General features: G+C 39.6%; 1 protein-coding gene across 1 annotated transcript; it reads right to left on the bottom strand.

Moving 5' to 3' along the window:
- Window positions 1–444: 444 nt before the first annotated feature.
- On the bottom strand, window positions 445–19,231 carry LOC133129770 (histone H3.3A-like). The gene is made up of 4 exons (XM_061244054.1): window positions 19,206–19,231; window positions 3,304–3,437; window positions 2,836–2,989; window positions 445–947 (listed from the first exon to the last, which is right to left on the bottom strand). The coding sequence occupies exons 2-4, from the start codon at window positions 3,429–3,431 to the stop codon at window positions 819–821; spliced, it is 411 nt and encodes a 136-aa protein (XP_061100038.1). The 5' UTR covers window positions 3,432–3,437; window positions 19,206–19,231; the 3' UTR covers window positions 445–818.
- Window positions 19,232–20,407: the final 1,176 nt, after the last annotated feature.

The raw sequence follows: 20,407 nt of genomic DNA, 5'->3' as shown, positions 1-20,407 counted from the left end.
GGATATTTGTAAATTTGTTGAGCTAACTATGGCTAATTTGCTTGTTGCTACCGATAGCGAACTGGTATTGTTTTATAACTAGATACGTAGAATTTTAATATCTTAATATTCCCCAAGAAGTAGCTAATTAAGTGGCTACTTCTCCCCACAGGGAGGCGACGAATTCAGCTGGCCAGGATATCACACACCTGCTGTTATTGCGCATCTGCTGGTTGATCAAACCTCATCAATTAGGCCTGTAGAGCTGTAGGCTACATGAGGTATCATCTTCTATTTCAGGTCTGTGCAAATCCAACTTTGGGGCAGTGCTGACATTACTTGCCTTTGGGCACACGTACTGATTTGCACACTCCAGAATCAATAACAGAGATTGAGATGAGCAGTGCAGTCTGACATGACTGGGCATACCAAATTGGGGAGAAAAATTGGTAAGAGACAAGCACATTTTTTTCTCAAGTTAATGGTTTAATAGCAAACATTTCAAGAAAAGCACAACATTTACATCACAACGGTAGGAGACTATAGCTAATTCTGGTTTCCAACTGAATTAAATATTGACTGAAAACTGCTTGTGTCAAAAATATAGTGTACTGAAAATAAAAACAACAGTTGCTTCATTTAGAAAAATGCTGGTATATCCTGTAAATCACAAAACTGCATTAAAATGATGTCCTGCCCGCATTTCTTTATTCTTGCTGACATTATATCAAGGTACATAAATATCAAGGTCATATTCCATATGGAATAAATCTAACACTCATCACTACCAAGTGAGCCGGAAGAACATAGACTTTTTTCTTCATCTGAAATGTTGGAGATTAGGCGCGTTCCCCACGGATGCGGCGAGCCAGCTGGATGTCTTTTGGCATTATGGTGACACGTTTGGCATGGATGGCGCACAGGTTGGTGTCTTCAAATAAGCCTACCAAGTATGCCTCGCTGGCCTCCTACAGCACAGAATGTTTTATAGAAAAATAACATCAAAGAACATTCACATTCATAATTCCATGCTCTCTGTACTGTAAAGCGTCATAATAAGAAAATATGATTGGTCAGTGCACGTGACTTTGGTTGAGCTCTCCATCCTCCTGTCTTAAAACATAATGCACTTTTTTTCCCATTTTTTGGAACCGATGAAAAGGTATAGTCAGGGCTGGAAAATACGGTTGCCTGATCGCCTGAGGGTAGTGGTGTAGACGAATGGTGAGTAAAAAAAAAAAAAAAAAAAAAGAGAGCACTAGCCCGTTGGGGGAGTGGCAATTACAAACGGACTACAAACTGCAAAACATGCTAAATTTGCTTATTCATCTCTCATGTTTCCAACTGTTTCTTTTTCATGGCTAATTCAGTCAACCCAATTCGTCTGTTGACATTCTGGGATAAAGATAATTTTCAGTATCAAAAAGCGAGTTCACAATTTAGCCAGACTTGTTTCCGTGGCAAAAGAGATGGAGAACATGGATATAAGCCACACGATGAAATCACACAAAAACAGAAATGAATGCGCCATTTGTAAGAACGTCTCCAGAAACATTATTGTAAAAAGAGCGTTTAGAAAGGGGTGTGTTTCCAGAGACCGACAAGATCCCCTGACTGCTTGAACCTGGATGACGCCAATTGGTGTCATAAGGCACTCTCCATCGCACAACACTCTATTTCTGAGCCTTGGACCGTTTTATTTGCTTTTTTGTTATGCAGCGAGTGGAGACTTTGAAAATAAAACCTGAGTTGCATTTGAAAACCACATTTCGCGAAATGTCATGCGCCACCGGAGTATAAAACTCAGATTATACTACATTAAATTAAATTATTGGCGGACGCTCTTATCCACAGCGACGTACAGTTGATTAGACTAAGCAGGAGACAATCCTCCCCTGGAGCAATGCAGGGTTGAGGGCATTGCTCAAGGGCCCAACGGCTGTGCGGATCTTATTGTGGCTACACCGGGATTAGAACCACCGACCTTGTATGTCCCAGTCTTTTACCTTAACCACTACGCTACATGCCGCCCCCTGATGCCTCTGTATTATCAATAAGAAAGGCACTTCAAGCCATATTTCATTCCATTAACAGAGATTATGTTTCTGGAAGTGAAAGTAAATGCATTATTTCTGCAGATCTCCATATATTGGATGCAATTGCAGGACAACGTGAATGTGACAAGAATATCGCGATTCAAATAGGTTACATTTGTTTTCACTGTTTTTGTAATAAAATGTGAAAGAAGTTTAATTGGGATATAGGCCTAAGTAAGTTTATTTTTTCATGCTCAGGTTGACATTACTGTGGAATTGCCCAAATACTAATGTATACTAATATATTAATTCAGGTCCATTAATTGACATTTTTGTCAAATACCCAACCCATCAACAAGTCACAGAGTTTTTGGTGAGGTGTAACAGTCTCAGTCTGCATATTGAAAATGTTTCATTACGCAGGCAAAATAAATGTTTTATGAAAGCCTAACAAACTATACACTTTTGGAAACTATCAATGTTGGAAATGTTATTAGCTAAAATGCTTCTCAGTCGTTACTTCAATACCATACCAATCTAGGATCTAGGTTCTAGGTTCAGCTGAAGTAATACTGTATATATAATATATATTTTTATTTTTTATTTTCCCCCCCAAAGTTACCAGCGCAGTGGTAAAGAATATACCACCATAGCACAATGGACTGGTGAACTGTAAAGACAGACACAGACATGGAGGGAATCATTTGCCTCCAGTAATTAATTGAAAATTGCAAAACGGTAAAGAAGTACCAATAATTCTGGAGCTCACTGTATTTGCCTCTGCAGGAAAGATCTCTCAATTAAACATTTGTATACTTGCCTGCAGGGCCCCTATGGCAGCCCCCTGGAACCGTAGGTCAGTCTTGAAGTCCTGGGCAATCTCACGCACCAGGCGCTGGAATGGAAGCTTGCGGATCAGCAGCTCAGTGGACTTTTGGTAGCGCCTGATCTCACGCAGGGCCACTGTACCAGGTCTGTGGGAGGATAGGAATGGAACCACAACATTACTGGTAGCTTTCAGGAACATTAAACAAGCACTGTAATCAGATACATTTATTTTATCACAGTATCTCATAGAACTTCAGCATTTTTCACCATTTGTAAACAATCCTGACTCTGGACATGACAATTTGGGGGTCATTGTCCTTTGTCAGATTGTCCTTTGTCACAGTTTTTGAGTGTTCTCTCATTCACACATTGCCAGTGTTATTAATAACAAAACTATATAATTATAGATTTTGGTAAGAATTCTCATTGCCTAGTTTGAAGACAAGAAAATAATATGCACCTGTAGCGATGGGGTTTCTTCACCCCGCCTGTGGAGGGAGCACTCTTGCGGGCAGCTTTAGTAGCCAACTGCTTCCTTGGTGCCTTCCCACCAGTGGACTTGCGGGCAGTCTGCTTTGTACGTGCCATGACCTTCTACACTGGGGACACCGCATGGAAATAAAAGCATTTTTTTAAATTAGAGGATATTCATTCACTTTATTCAGATGATGGGAAACAGAGGGTTACAGGCAGAGATGGAACCACTGTACAGAAAGTCCTATGGCACGGAATTAAACCTTCAGCCACAGGGGGGCGATTTATATGAGTTTAGAGTCTGCCTCCTTCTGGGTCTACTGATTCTGTATTACATGAGCAAAAATTGAATTTAATGTCTTCATCTGCAAAGCACATGCTCCATACAGTTTTATAAGTGATTTACACATCTTAAAAAAATACTTTTATATATACAATTATACATAAATTGATTTCTTCATGTTGTTTTACGCAGTTGCAGAGATTTGTGGCTTTTCTAACTGTCAGGGGTGGGAATTTGTGTTGAACTGCCGGTTGTATAACTGCCAAGTTGACTGAGGAGACTTCAGGTGAGTTTTATGAATTAATTGTGCTTCACATTAACATGGGATTCACACACATCCCAGACCTAAACTGGGGAACAGATTCAACTGCCAAGTTGACTGAGGAGACTTCAGGTGAGTTTTATGAATTAATTGTGCTTCACATTAACATGGGATTCACACACATCCCAGACCTAAACTGGGGAACAGATTCACTGTAGGGTTCATGGGAGAGGCCGTTCATGTTGCATAATCATTTCGTAAACTTTGCTATCTTTTGCCAAACTCAATAATAAAAATGCAAAGGACCATTTAACCAAACTAAAATCCATCTGTAGATGACCACAAAGTAAAATTCAAATGTAATTTGAGATTCAAACAATATATGAAGGACAAGCCAACTCATTGGGGTTTTAAGTTACGGGTTATTACTGCACTGCGATGGACTGGCGACCTGTCCAGGGTGTATTCCTGCCTTTCGCCCATGTATGCTGGGATAGGCTCCAGCCCCCCTGCGACCCTGTTCAGGATAAGCAGGTTCAGATAATGGATGGATGGATGGATGGGTTATTACTGCATCTGATTCAGGTTTTGGACTTAAATGTTTACATGGGAAGTCATAACATAATATAATTAGGAGAACAGACCACAGCCCAGCAATTCTCGCCTTTTCCTACCACTAAACAGTACCTCATGCTGTAGTTTATCTAAAAGCTAGAAAAAAGCTACAAATACTTCCTAATGTCTGTGTGGAATTTAATAAATTACATGTATGCCCCCTTCTTCTGCTAACTGAACTCAACATGAAGAATCTCCTGTAGTTCACTTTGTTAATCCCTTTAATCAAATCAAGTCTCCTTTTACTAAAGTTGAAGAGATTAGGCACCTTGAATCTAGTATGTGCGTACGAGCCTTTCAACACTGACCCTTTTGAACACTCAAGAGTTGTTCTGGTAGAAATAATTGCAAGCTATATAGGAGCGAGACCGCAAACTAAGGGGGCACTTCTGTCATCAGTTCCATAAATATATGCAGACCTCAGCCCATAGAATGGGGATGATGGCATGATACACAAGAGGCTTATTTGTTTAAACAACATATTCAGAATGAGCATCATCAAGGTAATGTTTTGGCATATTTAACTCAGAATGTCATTCGGCAATTTAGTGTTATGGAACAAGAACCTGTGGTATATTGTGGATATTGTAGATTGGACATTTAAACAGCTGATTCATATCCACAGACGATCGCAGGTGAATCAGATTCTCCGATTCATAACGTGCATCAGTAACGTTAGCTAATGTTGCTATCAGCATAGCCTACCGTTAATTCATACACTGGCTGCCACTGAGGCTTGATCTTGATATTGATAAACTTGTCATCACAAAAGCTTAAATGTATGATGAAGAATATTTGTTTTATATTGAATATCATTACATAAATACTGAGACAGCTAAGCAGTTTGGTGTTTATCAGGGCTGCCAACTTTGGTCAACTGGCTGGAGTGATATTTGTATGACATGGGCATCTTTAGAATGAATTACTGGAACCCTTGATAAAAATGAAGAAGCAAGATTATATTTAGTAAACAACACTAATACTAAGTAATATTTATTTTTGAAAACGACAATTATTGGCAACCCTGGTTTAATATGTGGTGACAGGAGATGACATATTTAAAGGGGCATTAAGGCCAAAGAGAGGGGCAACAACATAAGTTTCACCACATGCAGTAGTGTGTAATTCCAATGGAGGAAAGAAGGGTGAAACTGATGTAGGACTAGATGCCATGCATTTTTACATATGGCAGGTGGTCTTTATTTTTTCTTTAAATATGAAAAATGATGCAGGTCCTGGATAATCTGGATAGACATGATCATAAACACCAGTGCGTACCAAGATATTTAAATAACAAAACAATGCCATCTTCAAGCGCAGACTGAAGACGCACCTCTTCAAGCTGCACCTCTCCCTGTCCCTCCCTACTGCCCTGTAAACCTTAATTGTTGTCTTTACCTGTGATATTTACTTGTGCCTTAGGAGGTTTTGTTTGGCTAGGTAAGCATTGTTTGGCTTGGTAAGTGGTTTGTTCATACATTTGCGTGTTGCGGTATAATTTAAAAATAAAATAAAATAAAAATAAAAAATAAAAAATCCAGATGATCAAATAGGCCCTGGTCCTTATCTTTGGTGTGCAGGTAGCAGTTGGAATTGTACTTCCCTCTAGGGTCTTTCAGCTCACTTATCCCTGGTTATGGGTATGCACTTTGCACTTTGTTGTACGTCGCTCTGGATAAGAGCGTCTGCCAAATGCCATTAATGTAATGTAATGTAAAACAGTTGTAAACTGAAAACTGTGAGCATATAAAAAAGTAGGTTTATCAAACAAGCATATTTCACCTGGAAAAAGTGTTTCATGGCAGGATGATTTAAGCACAATTGGACTCCAAGACGGACAGAAATTTGTGACTGTTTAAGGAGAAAGTTATCCAGCTATAACCAACAATATCAGGGATTGACATTTGCAATGAAGATTGTAAATAGTATTTACATTGTATTTGATGTGTTCTAATGTTGTAATATAGTATATTTTAGGGATGCAACGGTACAGTGGGCCCACAGATTGGCTTTTGGGCCAGTAACGGTACGGGTTCAGTATCTTTATATTTAGGAAAAAAATAAAAACACATCACCCTTTAAACAATTAACTCTTTATTTTGCCTATGAACAAATAAAACTTTCCATTTGAAAAATGGCAGTATGACTGACTAGGCCTGGTTTGTGTCTCTGCTCTATGAAATCAAGGGGAGAAAAACATTAAAATTAAGTGCTTCTTAGCTTTGACAACCTTTGCTTTGCCTTCTCTATTTTTAATAAACAGGGTACATATTTCTATAGGCAATATTAAATGTAAAATTAACAAAGTGCAAAATCAAATTGGTAGCCAATATGAGATATCTATTCCTTTATGTCGAGGTTCTTGTGTAAAAAGTTGAGCATGTCAACATTCTCTGAAGCAAGACAAGAAAGGCTTGCACTGACAATGTACCCTGCTGTAGAGAAAACTCAGGCACTGCAAGTTTATCAACATGGGGGAACTTTTAATTGGTTTGTTTTCCAACACACAAAAGGTCAGCATTCACATGAAGGCAATCTGCTGCCTTGCCTCCTCAGTAATTATGGAAAAGGGCTTGGTCTACTCCTCTGCTTTGAAAAGCAACACTGGTTGGTCTGGTTGGGCTTGGTCCGCCCCCCAAACAACTCTGACATGGCAGTCTTCTTTTGAGAAGGGGATAATGAGGATGGATTTTCGTCCTCTATGGATGGCCCTGCTTGCACTGCAAGACAAAATGGCAAGCATGAAAAACAATACAATACAACAAAACAAAACAATATCATGAAAAATCATTTCAAAATAGATAAAATTATCTAAAATAGACTCTAGCACAGCAGGCTTCATCTAGGAAAGGTGAAGCTTAAACCTTGGATCAAGAGCTGTAGCTCTGTGAAGGTAATTTAGAAGATCCGGGTCTGTGTATCACTCTCTCCAAGTCCAGAGCGATGGCTACCTTGGCCTTCCTGATTTTAGAGTCATTGTCTTGTTTCATGACATTATTTTCAAGGGGTAGAGTAGCTGAATGAGTTCTTCTGTCAGCTTCAGTTCACTGTCAGTCAGCATGGCTATGGCTATGTCTTCGTCTGACTTCTTCACAGCCTTGTCCATAGCAGAGAATTCTGTCCCACATAATGTTCCAGCATGTCATGTATGGTATTACAACGGGTTGCGACATCATGGATTAATTTGTGCTTTAGTATATATAGCATCTCTTGCCTGACTGTCAAAACTTGGTGAGCGGTGGTGCTTTTATGAAAGAAAAGTCCAGAGTCGGTAACCACCAAATAGAGCCGTAAACCTTTGGCTATGAATACTCCCACTGCATTTGTTATTTGTTTTTCTGAACTTGTCACAAATTGGAAGGCAACAGTGAACGATTGTTGTGCTCTCGCCAACAAGTGGACTCTCCTTGCTCCACCTGCAAGGGATATAGTGGGGTGTTGGCTACATAAATGAGTCATCACGTTAGAAGTGTTTCCACTTCCACAGTGGCAAGGCAATGTTGCAGACTGTACTTTGTTTGTTTACGGTCTTCTTACCCTCGTCATCGTATTGGTATTTGCTGAATCCAAAAAGTTCCTGCACAGCGGATTTGAAAGTCGGCCATGCCTCTTCAAATTTGCTTCTGTCTCGTTGAAGCTGAGAGAATATTTGTTTTTAGTTTCCCCTCTCTTCTCCAGCTTGTATTTGCATACAGAGCGCTGATAGGCTCCAGGGAAATTCTGATAGGCTGCAGAGATGTTCTGTATATCTGAATGTACAATGTGCATGTAGTCTGCTGCACAATAAGCAAGTTTAGCTAATTATAGGAAAATTACAGGCATATTGTAATACTATGGTACCGTAGGGGGCGTACTGAATGGTTCAGCAACATACCATGTACCGTCGCATCCCTAATATACAGTATATATACCCCGATCAGCCACAACATTAAAACCACCTAGCTAATATTGTGTAGGTCCCTCTCGTGCCGCCAAAACAGCTCTGACCTGTCGAGGCATGGACTCCACAAGACCTCTGAGTGTGTCATGTGGTATCTGGCATGAAGATGTTAGCAGCAGGTCCCTTTAGGATTGGACTTGTTTATCCAGCACATCCCAGATGCTCGATCGAATTGAGATCCAAGAACTCTTTGTCTTGTTCCTCAAACCATTCCTGAACATTTTTTGCAGTGTGGCAGGGCGGATTATCCTGCTGAAAGAGCCCACTGCCATCATGGAATACCATTGCCCTGAAGGGGTGCACTTGGTCTGCAACAATTTTTAGGCAGGAGGAACATGTCAAAGTAACATCCACATGAATGCCAAGACCCAAGGTTTCCCAGTAGAACATTGCCCAGAGCATCACATTGCCTCTTGCCTTCTTCCCATAGTGCATCCTGGTGCCATCTCTTCCCCAGATAAACAACACACCCAGCCATCCACATATAAAAGAAAAAGTGATTCATCAGAAGAGGCCACCTTCTTTCATTGCTCCATGGTCTGGTTCTGACAGTCACATGCTTTAGGCAGTGGACAGGTGTCAGGATGGGTATTCTGACTGGTCTGCGGCTACGCAGCCCCATACACAGCAAGCTGTGATGCACTGTGTGTTCTGACACCTTTCTATCATAGCCAGCCTTAACTTTTTCAGCAATTTGTGCTACATTAGCTCTTCTGTGGGATTCGGACCAGAGGGACTAGTCGTCTTCCTCAGGCGCATCAATGAACCTTGGGCGCCCATGAGCCTGTCACCAGTTGTCCTTCTTTGGACCACTTTTGGCAGGTACTAACCTGATTACCGGGAACACCCCACAAGACCTGCCATTTTGGAGATTGTCTAGCCATCACAATTTGGCCCTTGCCAAAGCCACTCAGATCCTTATGCTAGACTTTTTCCTGCTTTCAACACATCAACTTCAAGAACTGACTCTTCACTTGCTGCCTAATATATCCCACCTCTTGCCATTGTAACAAGATGATCAATGTTATTCACTTCACCTGTTAAATGCTGTGGCTGATCGGTGTATATATACAGTACTGTGCAAGTGTAGGGGAAAATTCACAAAACAAAAGATCTCCCTCCTAAAAGCATGATAAACAATCACAAGTCAAAATCAGACTCCACCTTAGTGAGCAGGCTGGTTCCTCCAAAACTCTTCGAGGATTTGTGCTAAAAGTGTATCAATATATACATATTAAAGTATGATATGTACCCTGTATAGTTTCAAACTGATTAACTGCTAAAGTGTGCTAGAATTACACCGCAGCCAGCTGGCGGGGGGGGGGGGGGGCTGTCTTGAACTGTGTAGACCAAACTGTCAAGGACACGGGCAGAGCAAGATATGACTGTACAGCTGATTTCTCCGGGACTCTTGATGTTTTATGCCAGAAGTGTATCTATTTGACCTAGAACATTAATTATAGCTGAGCTTATGAAACCGCAAGAAACCACAGTGAAAACTGTTGAAATGAGAGCAAAGAATGCTACGTTCATTTACTCCCTTAGAAGAGAATAATTAATCAAATGTTCAGTATGTCTGTATATTAGAAAAGTATATTAGAAGTGAATATTAATGAAATGTTTAGTTTGTCTGTATATTTTCAATGATTACTGCTGCTTAGTTCGTCTTATAAAAGCGAAAAATACAGAGTGACGTGTATGGATGACGTGTTAGAGGGAGGGCATCCAGAACATTATGAGGTCTGGTAGTTTGCCAAGAGCAGGTTCGGGGTGAAGTGAGGACAGGGGGAGTCCTGAACTTTGTTCGTAGTTGGCAGAACGCCCTGAACTTTGTACAGAGTTGGCAGAGCATAAGGACTGTTGGCAATTTGCCACAATGACGTTGTGGGAGGAGTTGTAGGTGGAGTAACTGTGTATAAAATGGGTGTAAAAATGACAGTCGGGGTTCAGTTCTGGAGAACTGTTCCGGCTTTATGCGCTGCTGCTAATAAAGTCAGATTTTCCTGAAGATCTTGCTGCCGTGGTGTCGTCTTTTCCCTCGTGAAGATGTTTTTTCGACAAATTGAAGATTTGGACTCTGTCATTTCCTAGACACGACACAAGTACTAGGCAGGTGTGAAAAAATGCTGTAAAGTAAGAATGCTTTCAAAAATAGAAATGTTAATAGTTTATTTTTATCAATTAACAAAATGCAAAGTGAGTGAACAGAAGAAAAATGTATCAATCAAATCAATATTTGCCTTCAAACCAGCACCAACTCTTCTAGGTACACTTGCACAAAGTCAGGGATTTTGTAGGCCAATAGTCAGGTGTGTGATTAACCAATTATACCAAACAGGAGCTAATAATCATCAATTTAATATGTAGGTTGGAACACAATCATTAACTGAAACAGGAACAGCTGTGTAGGAGGGTTAAAACTAGGTGAGGAACACCCACACTCTGCTTCCAAGGTGAGGTTGCTGAAGACAGTTTAATGTCAGAAGTCATACACCATGGCAAGACTGAGCACAGCAACAAGACACGAGGTAGTTATACTGCATCAGCATAGTTTCTCCCAGGCAGAAATTGCAAGGCAGGCAGGGGTTTCCGGATGTGTTGTCCAAGCTCTGTAGAAGAAGCATGAAGAAACGGGCAACATTGAGGACTGTAGATGCAGTGGTCGGCCAAGGAAACTTAGTGCAGCAGATGCTTACTCCCCTTTGCAATCGGAAGATGTCCAGCAGTGCCATCAGCTCAGAATTGGCAGAAACCAGTGGGACCCAGTTACCCCCATCTACTGTGAGGAGAAATCTGGTCAGAAGTGGTCTTCATGGAAGAATTGCGGCCAAAAAGCCATAGCCACTCAACTATGCACAAAAACACAGGAACTGGGTTGCAGAAAAATGGCAGCAGGTTCTCTGGACTGATGAGTCACGCCTGTGCTGTGTCAAAATGTCCCTGACCCTAACCCCTAAATGCTCCTGATAAGCTGGTTGGTGCCTTGCAAGGCAGCCAATCGGCGTTGGTGTGCGAGTGTGTGTATGAATGAGTGAACAAGAAGCATCAATTGTACAGCCCTTTGATAAAAGCGCTATGTAAACCATTTACCATGAGGGTGATAGTAATGATGTGCGGTGACTTTGACATTGTAGTAGTACAAAGGCCTGCTTTTACTACTGCTTTTAACAATATTGAAATTAGACAACGGCGCCCCCTACAAGTATTTTACACAATGCTCTAGGACGTACATCATCAGCATTGGGTACAATACTCCCTCACTGTTGTAGTGCACTGTGTTGCATTAACTGTAATGAAGAGCTGCTGATCGTAAACATGATTGTGATATTCATGTGTTTTATGACTTTGAGAGGATGATGGTGTACATGTTGCTAACTTTATATGTTGTATAGATTGTAAAGGGAAGCATTGGACTGAAGCGACAGTCATGCGGTGGCCTTTTTCAAAAGGTTCCCATACACCAAACATTATAGCGCAAGGCAGCAAACTGCTTTGTGTCACTGACGAAGCATTTGACCAACGATACATAGATTCCCTCGGCATTCTTACTATGAAGCTGAGTGCCGTGCCATGCCATCTGCATTAGGTTTTCAAAATGCCAAAAAGGGCTACTCTCCATACTTTTGGAACAGTCGCTAAGAGAGATGTTCACAAGTCATCAAATGCAAGTCCAAATCAAGTCTCAAATCTCTGAGCTAGAGTCCGAGTCAAGTCTCAAGTCTCTGAGCTAGAGTCCGAGTCAAGTCTCAAGTCTCCAGAAAGGTGCAGCCTAAACAACAGTATGACATATTTTGTATATGACATCAAGTGAGTGACAACTGAAGAAGCAGTACTATCAGGGGCAAGCAAAAAGATAGTGGCCATTTCATTTATTTATTCATGGATAATCTCCAATTAAATTTAGTCTAGGATGAGGCTTAATCAGCGTCTGCGACTCAAGAATTATAATTATATTTGTAGACTAAGTTACAAAGTGCTGAAATTTGAATCACATTACAATATTGGTTCATTAATATACTCTTACTTTTTCATTTTTAAATGAAAGGTAACTGTTAAGCATATACTTTAATCATTAAGATATTGGTTAGATATTGTTTTTGCAAGAAATCGGGAGCTATGATTTTGGGACTACATCTACATTATGCCATAGGAAAACCGTGAATCCTAAGGAATGCCATTGCACTACTGCATAGTAAAATTAGAAATCTTATGGTTCTCCAGCTTGCATAGCTTTTCAAGATCAACCATTTGAAGTTCAAGCCAACATCCCTACAACTTGGCAGTCAACAAAATAATAAAATATGCACTTCTGTTATGCTGATTAAACGGTGACACAAACATTATACTGAGTCTGAAACACGTCATTTGGCCAACACAACAATTTTACCAAGTTACATTAACGCAACAGTGAACAGCGGTGGGATCAGCTCCGGTGCAGGTAAACTGACTTACCTTTCCTTATGAGTTTTCAAATGTCTGTTGAAATTTGACATGGTTGCTCCCGCATGTTTTATTTTAATTCATTTTGTTTGGCTCGATGAGCCTGAATTATTTCAAATCAAAGGCCACAACATGCGGAACTTAGCGAGCTATGCTGCAAGAAATACAGCGTAGGGTGTCGCTATGGTGCTATGCTGCTTATGGTCATATCTTTTTTTTTTTACTTTTATTTAATTTTCTAACTTTATTTTGGGCCATCTTAGCAAAAAATGTCAACATTGTAAGTGAGATAATAGCCTAATTGCCAAATTAAAGATGTACATTCACATTGACATTGTGCAGTGTAACCTCACAGTTGCAGAAAGCTGTAGTTAAATCCCTGTGGTTTACATCCAGGCATGCTGGTCAATTGTGTGTAATTTTTTAAAATCGGTTAAAATGATAATTCTTCATGTTTTCATCCCTGTTCCCTATGGCATCTGCCTGATAAACTTGATTGGCATTAAATCTGTAAATATGCTGCTGTTAAGAACTTTGGTCACGCAATATTTGCCTGATATAATATGCTAACAGCGGGCCTATTTTACCATAGGTGGCTAATGATTTAACTTTTACGCCAATACAGGTCCCTTTATCTCTGAGATGAATGGCTGTAGAAAGATCTGGCATTGTACTCTTTGGCGTTTCTAACACACACAATTGGACTGTAATCACTAATATCCTGTGCAAAAATGCCACAGGCTGAATATTCATGTGGCCTATAAGTCAAAATGACTAATTAATAATAATAATAATAATAATAATAATAATAATAATAATAATAATAAATAACAATTAATGTAGATTTAGAGGGTTTTTTTATATTGTCCTGTGGGTTTGGAGATGAACTGAGAAAGATTTAATTCACTGCATAGATATTTTCGTCCAACTGAGGGAGGCCGATGCTATTCAAACTATTTTAATCATGTACATTTTAACACTGAGAGACAGAATATCACAAAATAATCCACAATAACAACATCATATAAATTTAATATCACATTTTCACATGAAATAAGTATTTGATCCATAGAAACAATAGGACTTAATACTTGGTGGAGAGACCTTTGTTGGCAAGCACAGAGCACAGAGGTCAGATGTTTGTTGTAGTTTTTCACCAGGTTTGCAACAGATCTTGGGAGGGATTTTGGTCCACTCCTCTTTGCAGATCCTCTCTAAATCCTTAAGGTTCCGAGGCTGTCGCTTGGCAACTCGAAGCTTCAGCTCCCTCCACAGATTTTCAATGGGATTTAGGTGTGGAGACTGGCTAGGCCACTCCAGGACCTTAATATGCTTCTTTTTGAGCCACTCCTTTGTTGCCTTGCCCGTATGTTTTGGGTCATTGTCATGTTGGAAGATCCATCCACGACCCATTTTCAGTGCTCTCACTGAGGGAAGGAGGTTGTCACCCAAAATTTCCTGGTACATTGCCCCATTCATCCTCCCCTCGATACGGTGAAGTCGTCCTGTCCCCTTAGCTGAGAAACACCCCCAAAGCATGAGGTTTCCACCTCCATGCTTCACAGTGGGGATGGTGTTCTTGGGGTTGTGCTTGTACTTCCTCCAAACATGGCGAGTCGAGTTGATGCCAAATAGCTCTATTTTGGTCTCATCTGACCACATCACCTTCTACCAAGCCTCCTCTGGATCATCCAGGTGTTCTTTGGCAAACTTCAGACGGGCCTGTACATGTAACTTCTTCAGCAGAGGAACCTTGCGCGCGCAGCAGGATTTTAATCCTTCACGGTGTAGTGTGTTACTGATGGTTCTCTTCGTGACTGTGGTCCCAACTACCTTCAGGTCATTTACAAGCTCCTCCTGTGTAGTACTGGGCTGATCCCTGACCTTTCTCATGATCATTGATATCCCACGAGGCGAAATCTTGCGTGGAGCCCCAGACCGAGGGAGATTGGCGGTGACTTTGTGTTTCTTCCATTTTCTAATAATTGCTCCAACAATTGTTAACTTCTCACCAAGCTGCTTGCTTATTTTCTTGTAGCCCATCCCAGCCTTGTGCAGGTCTACAATTTTGTCCCTGATGTCCTTAGACAGCTCCTTTGTCTTGGCCATGGTGGAAACGTTGGAATCTGATTGATTGTGTGGACAGGTGTCTTTTATACAGCTACATAACGATGTAACGAGTTGACACAGGTGTTTTGGGTTATGAGTTGAGATTAGGAGTGCTTCTTAATGGAAGACTAACTGGTCTGTGGGAGCCAGAATTATTGCTGATTGGTAGGGGATCAAATACTTATTTCGTGCAAAAATAAAATTTATATGATGTTGTTATTGTGGATTATTTTGTGGTATTCTGTCTCTCAATGTTAAAATGTACCTATAATTAAAATTCTACACAGTTCCATTCTTTGTAGGTTGGCAAACCTACAAAATCAGCAAGGGATCAAATAATTATTGCTCCCTCTGTAAGTAGATGCACTAATATCAGTAGATGCACTAATATAATATAAGATTACTTGCTGTTATACCAGCCTATATTTTTGATGAGGCACATGTCTAATACTTAAAACAGTAGTTATGAAGTGTACATTACTAAGAGCAGTGGGAGTGAGAGGTGCAGCCTGGACGGGTTGAGCATCCAAACTAACAACATTTCCAGGCACATTCTGCCTGGTTTCAGCTGTGCTGGCACCCTGGCACATATCAAATTAATTTGATCTCACAATAGCCTGTGATGCCACAATAGCCTCTGCCCTCTAGCTCAAATATACTCAGTAACCACTTTATTAGGTACACTAGCTTGTAAATGGAAATACTTAAACACCATAGCGTTAGCAGTAGTAGCAATAGTCCACGGATTTTCCACAATCACATTCCGTATTTTCTTGAGGAAATGCACATCTCTAATTTAATTTAACATTCTCCATAGCCTACCATACATGCATCAAGTAATTTTCCTATAGCCTATTTCATTTTTGCACAATTGTCGGTAACTTTTTCCAGATCAATATTCTTAGTCACTTCTCTCTTGATAAAGACAAGTGCAAGCTGTGAAAGACACTCCTCATTGTCCAGCGCAGGTATGTTTTCAATAGCTCTGCTTGCACACTGCTCACAGCAATTGTGAGATAAATGTGATACAATGTTGCAATATTTGTGAATGGTCTATTCATGTCATTAGCAACAAGGAAGGCTAAAACCTGACCGGTCACCGACTCATCATTTTGCTCCTCAAATAATCTTTTATATATGTCCCGAAAGGAACAGTATTCATCATCCACATCTGACACACAGACATCACCATAATAAGCTGCTAGCTTTTTTATATGTTGTACTGAATCTGAGGCAAAGAAATGCTTTAATATTTTGTTTGATGTTTTTCCATTATACACTCACCGTGCACTTAGGTACTTGGTATTTATTAGACTTATTTCTTAGACTTCTACTGCTGTACCCATCCCCTTAGAGTTACGATGTGTTATGTGTTCAGAGATGCTCTTCTGCCTACCACTGTTGTAATGTGTGGTTATTTGTGTTACTGTCACCTTCTTGTCAGCTTTGACCAGTCTGGCCATTTTCCTCTGACATCTCTCATTAACAAAGTGTTTCTGTCTGCAGAACTGCTGCTTACTGGATTTCCTTTAGTTTTTTGCACCAACAAAACTCTAGAGACTATTGTGCGTGAAAATCACAGGTTCTAAGATCCTCAAACCACCCTGTCTGCAACCAACAATCATTCCACGATCAAAGTCACTTAGATCATATTTCTTCCCCATTCTGATGGTTTATTAACTGAATCCTGACCCGTATCTACATGATTGTATGCATTGCACTGCTGCCACACAATTGGCTGATTAGATAATGACATTAATGTAGGTGTAATAAAGTAAAAATGTTCTTAATAAAGTGCTCTGTAAGTGTATATACATATAATTTTTTTTGTTTTCCCATTTAACTTACCAAAAGAACACAGAGATTACACAATTACAGGAAGTGGTCACTGAGCCACTGAGTGGTATGTTTACCAGTTTAAGTATTTTTTGGTAACCATTATCCAACTTGTGATGGTCAACTACCATCTGCGTCTTCTAAATAGACAGTCTTTGGCTTATGCTGATGGTTGACAAAGGGATTTTGCAAGTTTGTTACCACATTTTTATACATTAGTAAAACAGTGATGGAATGACACAATATAGTTCCTTTCTTTTATCTCTGAATTATCAAAGATAATTTACCTTTCAGCATCATCACAGGTTCATAAAGACAATTATCATTAAAACCACTGAATTATTTTATTTTGAAATCCTCAAAATTTCAAATAGATCAACATTTTTCATTTTCAATTTTCTAAGATTAAATCTAATATCTCATATCACAAGTCCATCCATCCATCCATTATCTGAACCCGCTTATCCTGAACAGGGTCACAGGGGGGCTGGAGCCTATCCCAGCATACATTGGGCGAAAGGCAGGAATACACCCTGGACAGGTCGCCAGTCCATCGCAGGGCACACACACCATTCACTCACACACTCATACACTCATACACTCATACCTACGGGCAATTTAGACTCTCCAATCAGCCTAACCTGCATGTCTTTGGACTGTGGGAGGAAACCGGAGTACCCGGAGGAAACCCACACAGACACGGGGAGAACATGCAAACTCCGCACAGAGAGGCCCCGGCCGACGGGGATTCAAACCCAGGACCTCCTTGCTGTGAGGCGGCAGTGCTACCCACTGCACCATCCGTGCCACCCATATCACAAGTCTGAAGTCTAAAATCCATTATTCCTTCAGACTGAGATTAACAAAATTGAAGTAAAATTGTATTGCCAATTTAAATTTGTTTGAAATTGTTTACAATAATTGTTATTAGCGCCAATAACTTTGGCACCTGTGAAATTACTAAATAAAAAACACTGAAACACGAGAGTAAATGTATTGAAATCAAAATATACAGTTTTCCCATAAGTTTGAACATAAAATACATCATTATCCATGTTGTTTAATATATGCAGCCTTTTTTCTCAATAAGGGTGCCAGAATTCTGGAGCCCACTGTATACCTTAATGTGGCTATATGGGGGTGTGAAGTTTATATATTTATAAACTTCACATCCTACTAGAGATATCCAATATTTCCCAAAGATTTAGAAGCCTCTCTCAATTACTTTCAAAAGTTATGCATGCATGAAAATAAAATCCTAGCCTAAATTATGTGGTTCAAATGATTGATCGAGTATTAAACACATACTTTATTATTTTTTTTAAAAGCAAGCGTGCAAGTATGTTTTTTTTTTTCAAGAACCCCACGTTTCCACTTGCACAGTCCAAATAAAACAACAGCAATACATTTTGATGGTGATATTGCAAAACTGTCATTGCTATAGCAAATTACACGTGAAATAGCTAGGTATTGTGCTCTTAAAAACAACATTATTATTATTATTATTATTATTATTATTATTATTATTATCTACAATCCCAAAAATAGTCTAACCCAAATGTCAACTCTATGAAGAGTAAATCGCATCACCGTAGGGAGCGCAACACAGTAATTAACTCTAATTGATTACGTAGCAAAAAAGAACGCCATTAATTGAACCGTCATTCAAAACTGGCCCGCTTAAGTCACTAGAATTAAATTTAAAATTATATCTGCATTATTATTCCCTTACAAATAATCCGACTTCATTTATTTACTTTAAATATTCGTGTAAAAATTACAATTCAGTTGTTTTTCTCCATGATTGCGCGGATTACAATTTCGACAATTGCAGGAATAAATGCCGACGACTACCACTCAAATTAAAAATAATTCATATAAGGTCCGCAAGATCACATTTCCAGAATTTCACATATCCAGATCCAGCTAGTTGGCAGGGATTCCTAAACACTGTAGCATAGTAGATAGGATAACGCAAAATGGTGAAGGTCTTGCATTACGTAGGATAGCATAAAACCGATAAGAGTTGAAATACCCCCACGTTAACATTACAAATATATATATATATATGTATATATTCAGTATCGGCAAATTGTTACTTTGAAGCTATGACTTATGCTATATGAATAATTAGCGCCATCAAGACAACGTGTTTTTTCATCCTTGCTGTCACAGGGACGGCAATTCCCACATTCACATTATGGGAACCAATACATGCTGCAATCAGTCATTCCTTTTCGCTTGCTACATTTTCCTTGCCAAATCACATTCCTGCCCGAAACTTCGTTCATCTGCATAGCTCACCACCAGGAATGGCATTCACCATAAACTACAAGGCATGTTCGATATCTTCATGACATTGCCGCATTTAACTAGCGCTATTATGTTTCATGTAAAACTTACCTTTCTGAAGCTTGTCAACAAAGCACTATTTGAGGAGCTTTGGTTACGGACACAATTGAAAGATGGCTGCCAGAGGGTTGTTCCACTAGTCGCCGCTAACACTATCACAGCCAATCACACGAAGTAGGGAAGAACTTTACAACTCTGTATACAAACAATTCTGGCATGCAGAGCCTCGCCCAACGCGACTTTCTAATACACATTTCACAATTTCTCATTCAGCAATAATGTCAATAATGTTTGTCGTCAAATGAGAGTAGCTACTACGAGCACACCTCCACGAAACCCTGTAATCCATGTAGTAAAGCAAAAACATTACAATTTAAGTTGATGTAGGGTATTTAGTGTTTTACCTTTGGGTTTCAGTGAACAGAACTTAAAAATCTGGAAAACATTGCAAAATGCTTCCCTTTTACAAATCCCGTGTTTACAACAGTCCAGGTCTTGTAAATGTAGGCTGAATTTATTTCTTCTTTTTAAATAATGTCGGAATCTGTAATATATTCCTACTTGATGGTGCAATGTTTAGGCAACATAAGATAGAAACTATGTGCGGGAAATGGAATAGAAAATATAACAAACACATGCAGTTTAGAAGCAGCAGAACTAAATAGCCTACCTGTCATGGCTAACTCTATTGCTATGAAGCTTGATGGTGTTAAGGTGTGTTGAAACATGAGTTTTACTTGACAGTAAAATAAGTAAGTAATCTTGCTTTAAAATTTGAATAAATGTGTCATGTTTAACTTTGTACAATTTAGTGGTCAGGTTCGCTTCTGTTCACCACGATTATTTAAAAGGTTTTTATTATTTAATTAATTGATTTAAAAGGCTTTTATGGGCAGGGGTGCCCACATTTTTGCATACGACTGTATACATTGTTTCGCCACTGTGGTTCCGCTTCCCCCACCAGATAAATATTCGACCAACGTTCAAACTGTAAATGTCCAATTTTATTTGGAAATGCAAAAATCCCAGAATTAGACTCAAAACCATACAATGGGAAAGGTCCCAATTGGAGAAAAAAAAGAAAAAAGTTGGGGGTTATTACTTGGGGGTGATTGGCTGTGTTATTGCTTCCAACACATGCAATACATGCCATGCTTCATAGGAGAAATGGAACAAGGGGTTTAATCTCTGCGCTTTACACATTTCTCCTCAGATTTCTCCTCATATTAGTTAGAAAATATTCAAACTTTTGT

The sequence above is a fragment of the Conger conger genome, chromosome 5, assembly GCF_963514075.1.
Source record: "Conger conger chromosome 5, fConCon1.1, whole genome shotgun sequence".
Classification (NCBI taxonomy): Eukaryota; Metazoa; Chordata; class Actinopteri; order Anguilliformes; family Congridae; genus Conger; species Conger conger.
The sequence above is the reverse complement of the archived record's forward strand: the minus strand, read 5'-3'. Positions and strand labels throughout refer to the sequence as shown.

Bases quoted from the DNA above. Each gene is read 5' to 3' on its own strand.
- LOC133129770 (XM_061244054.1), bottom strand. From the start codon at position 3,431: ATGGCACGTACAAAGCAGACTGCCCGCAAGTCCACTGGTGGGAAGGCA. The intron at 2,990-3,303 runs GTGCATATTATT...ATCCTCCCACAG, and splicing joins AAGAAACCCCATCGCTACAG to ACCTGGTACAGTGGCCCTGC. The intron at 948-2,835 runs GCAAGTATACAA...TCTGTGCTGTAG, and splicing joins CTGCCATAGGGGCCCTGCAG to GAGGCCAGCGAGGCATACTT.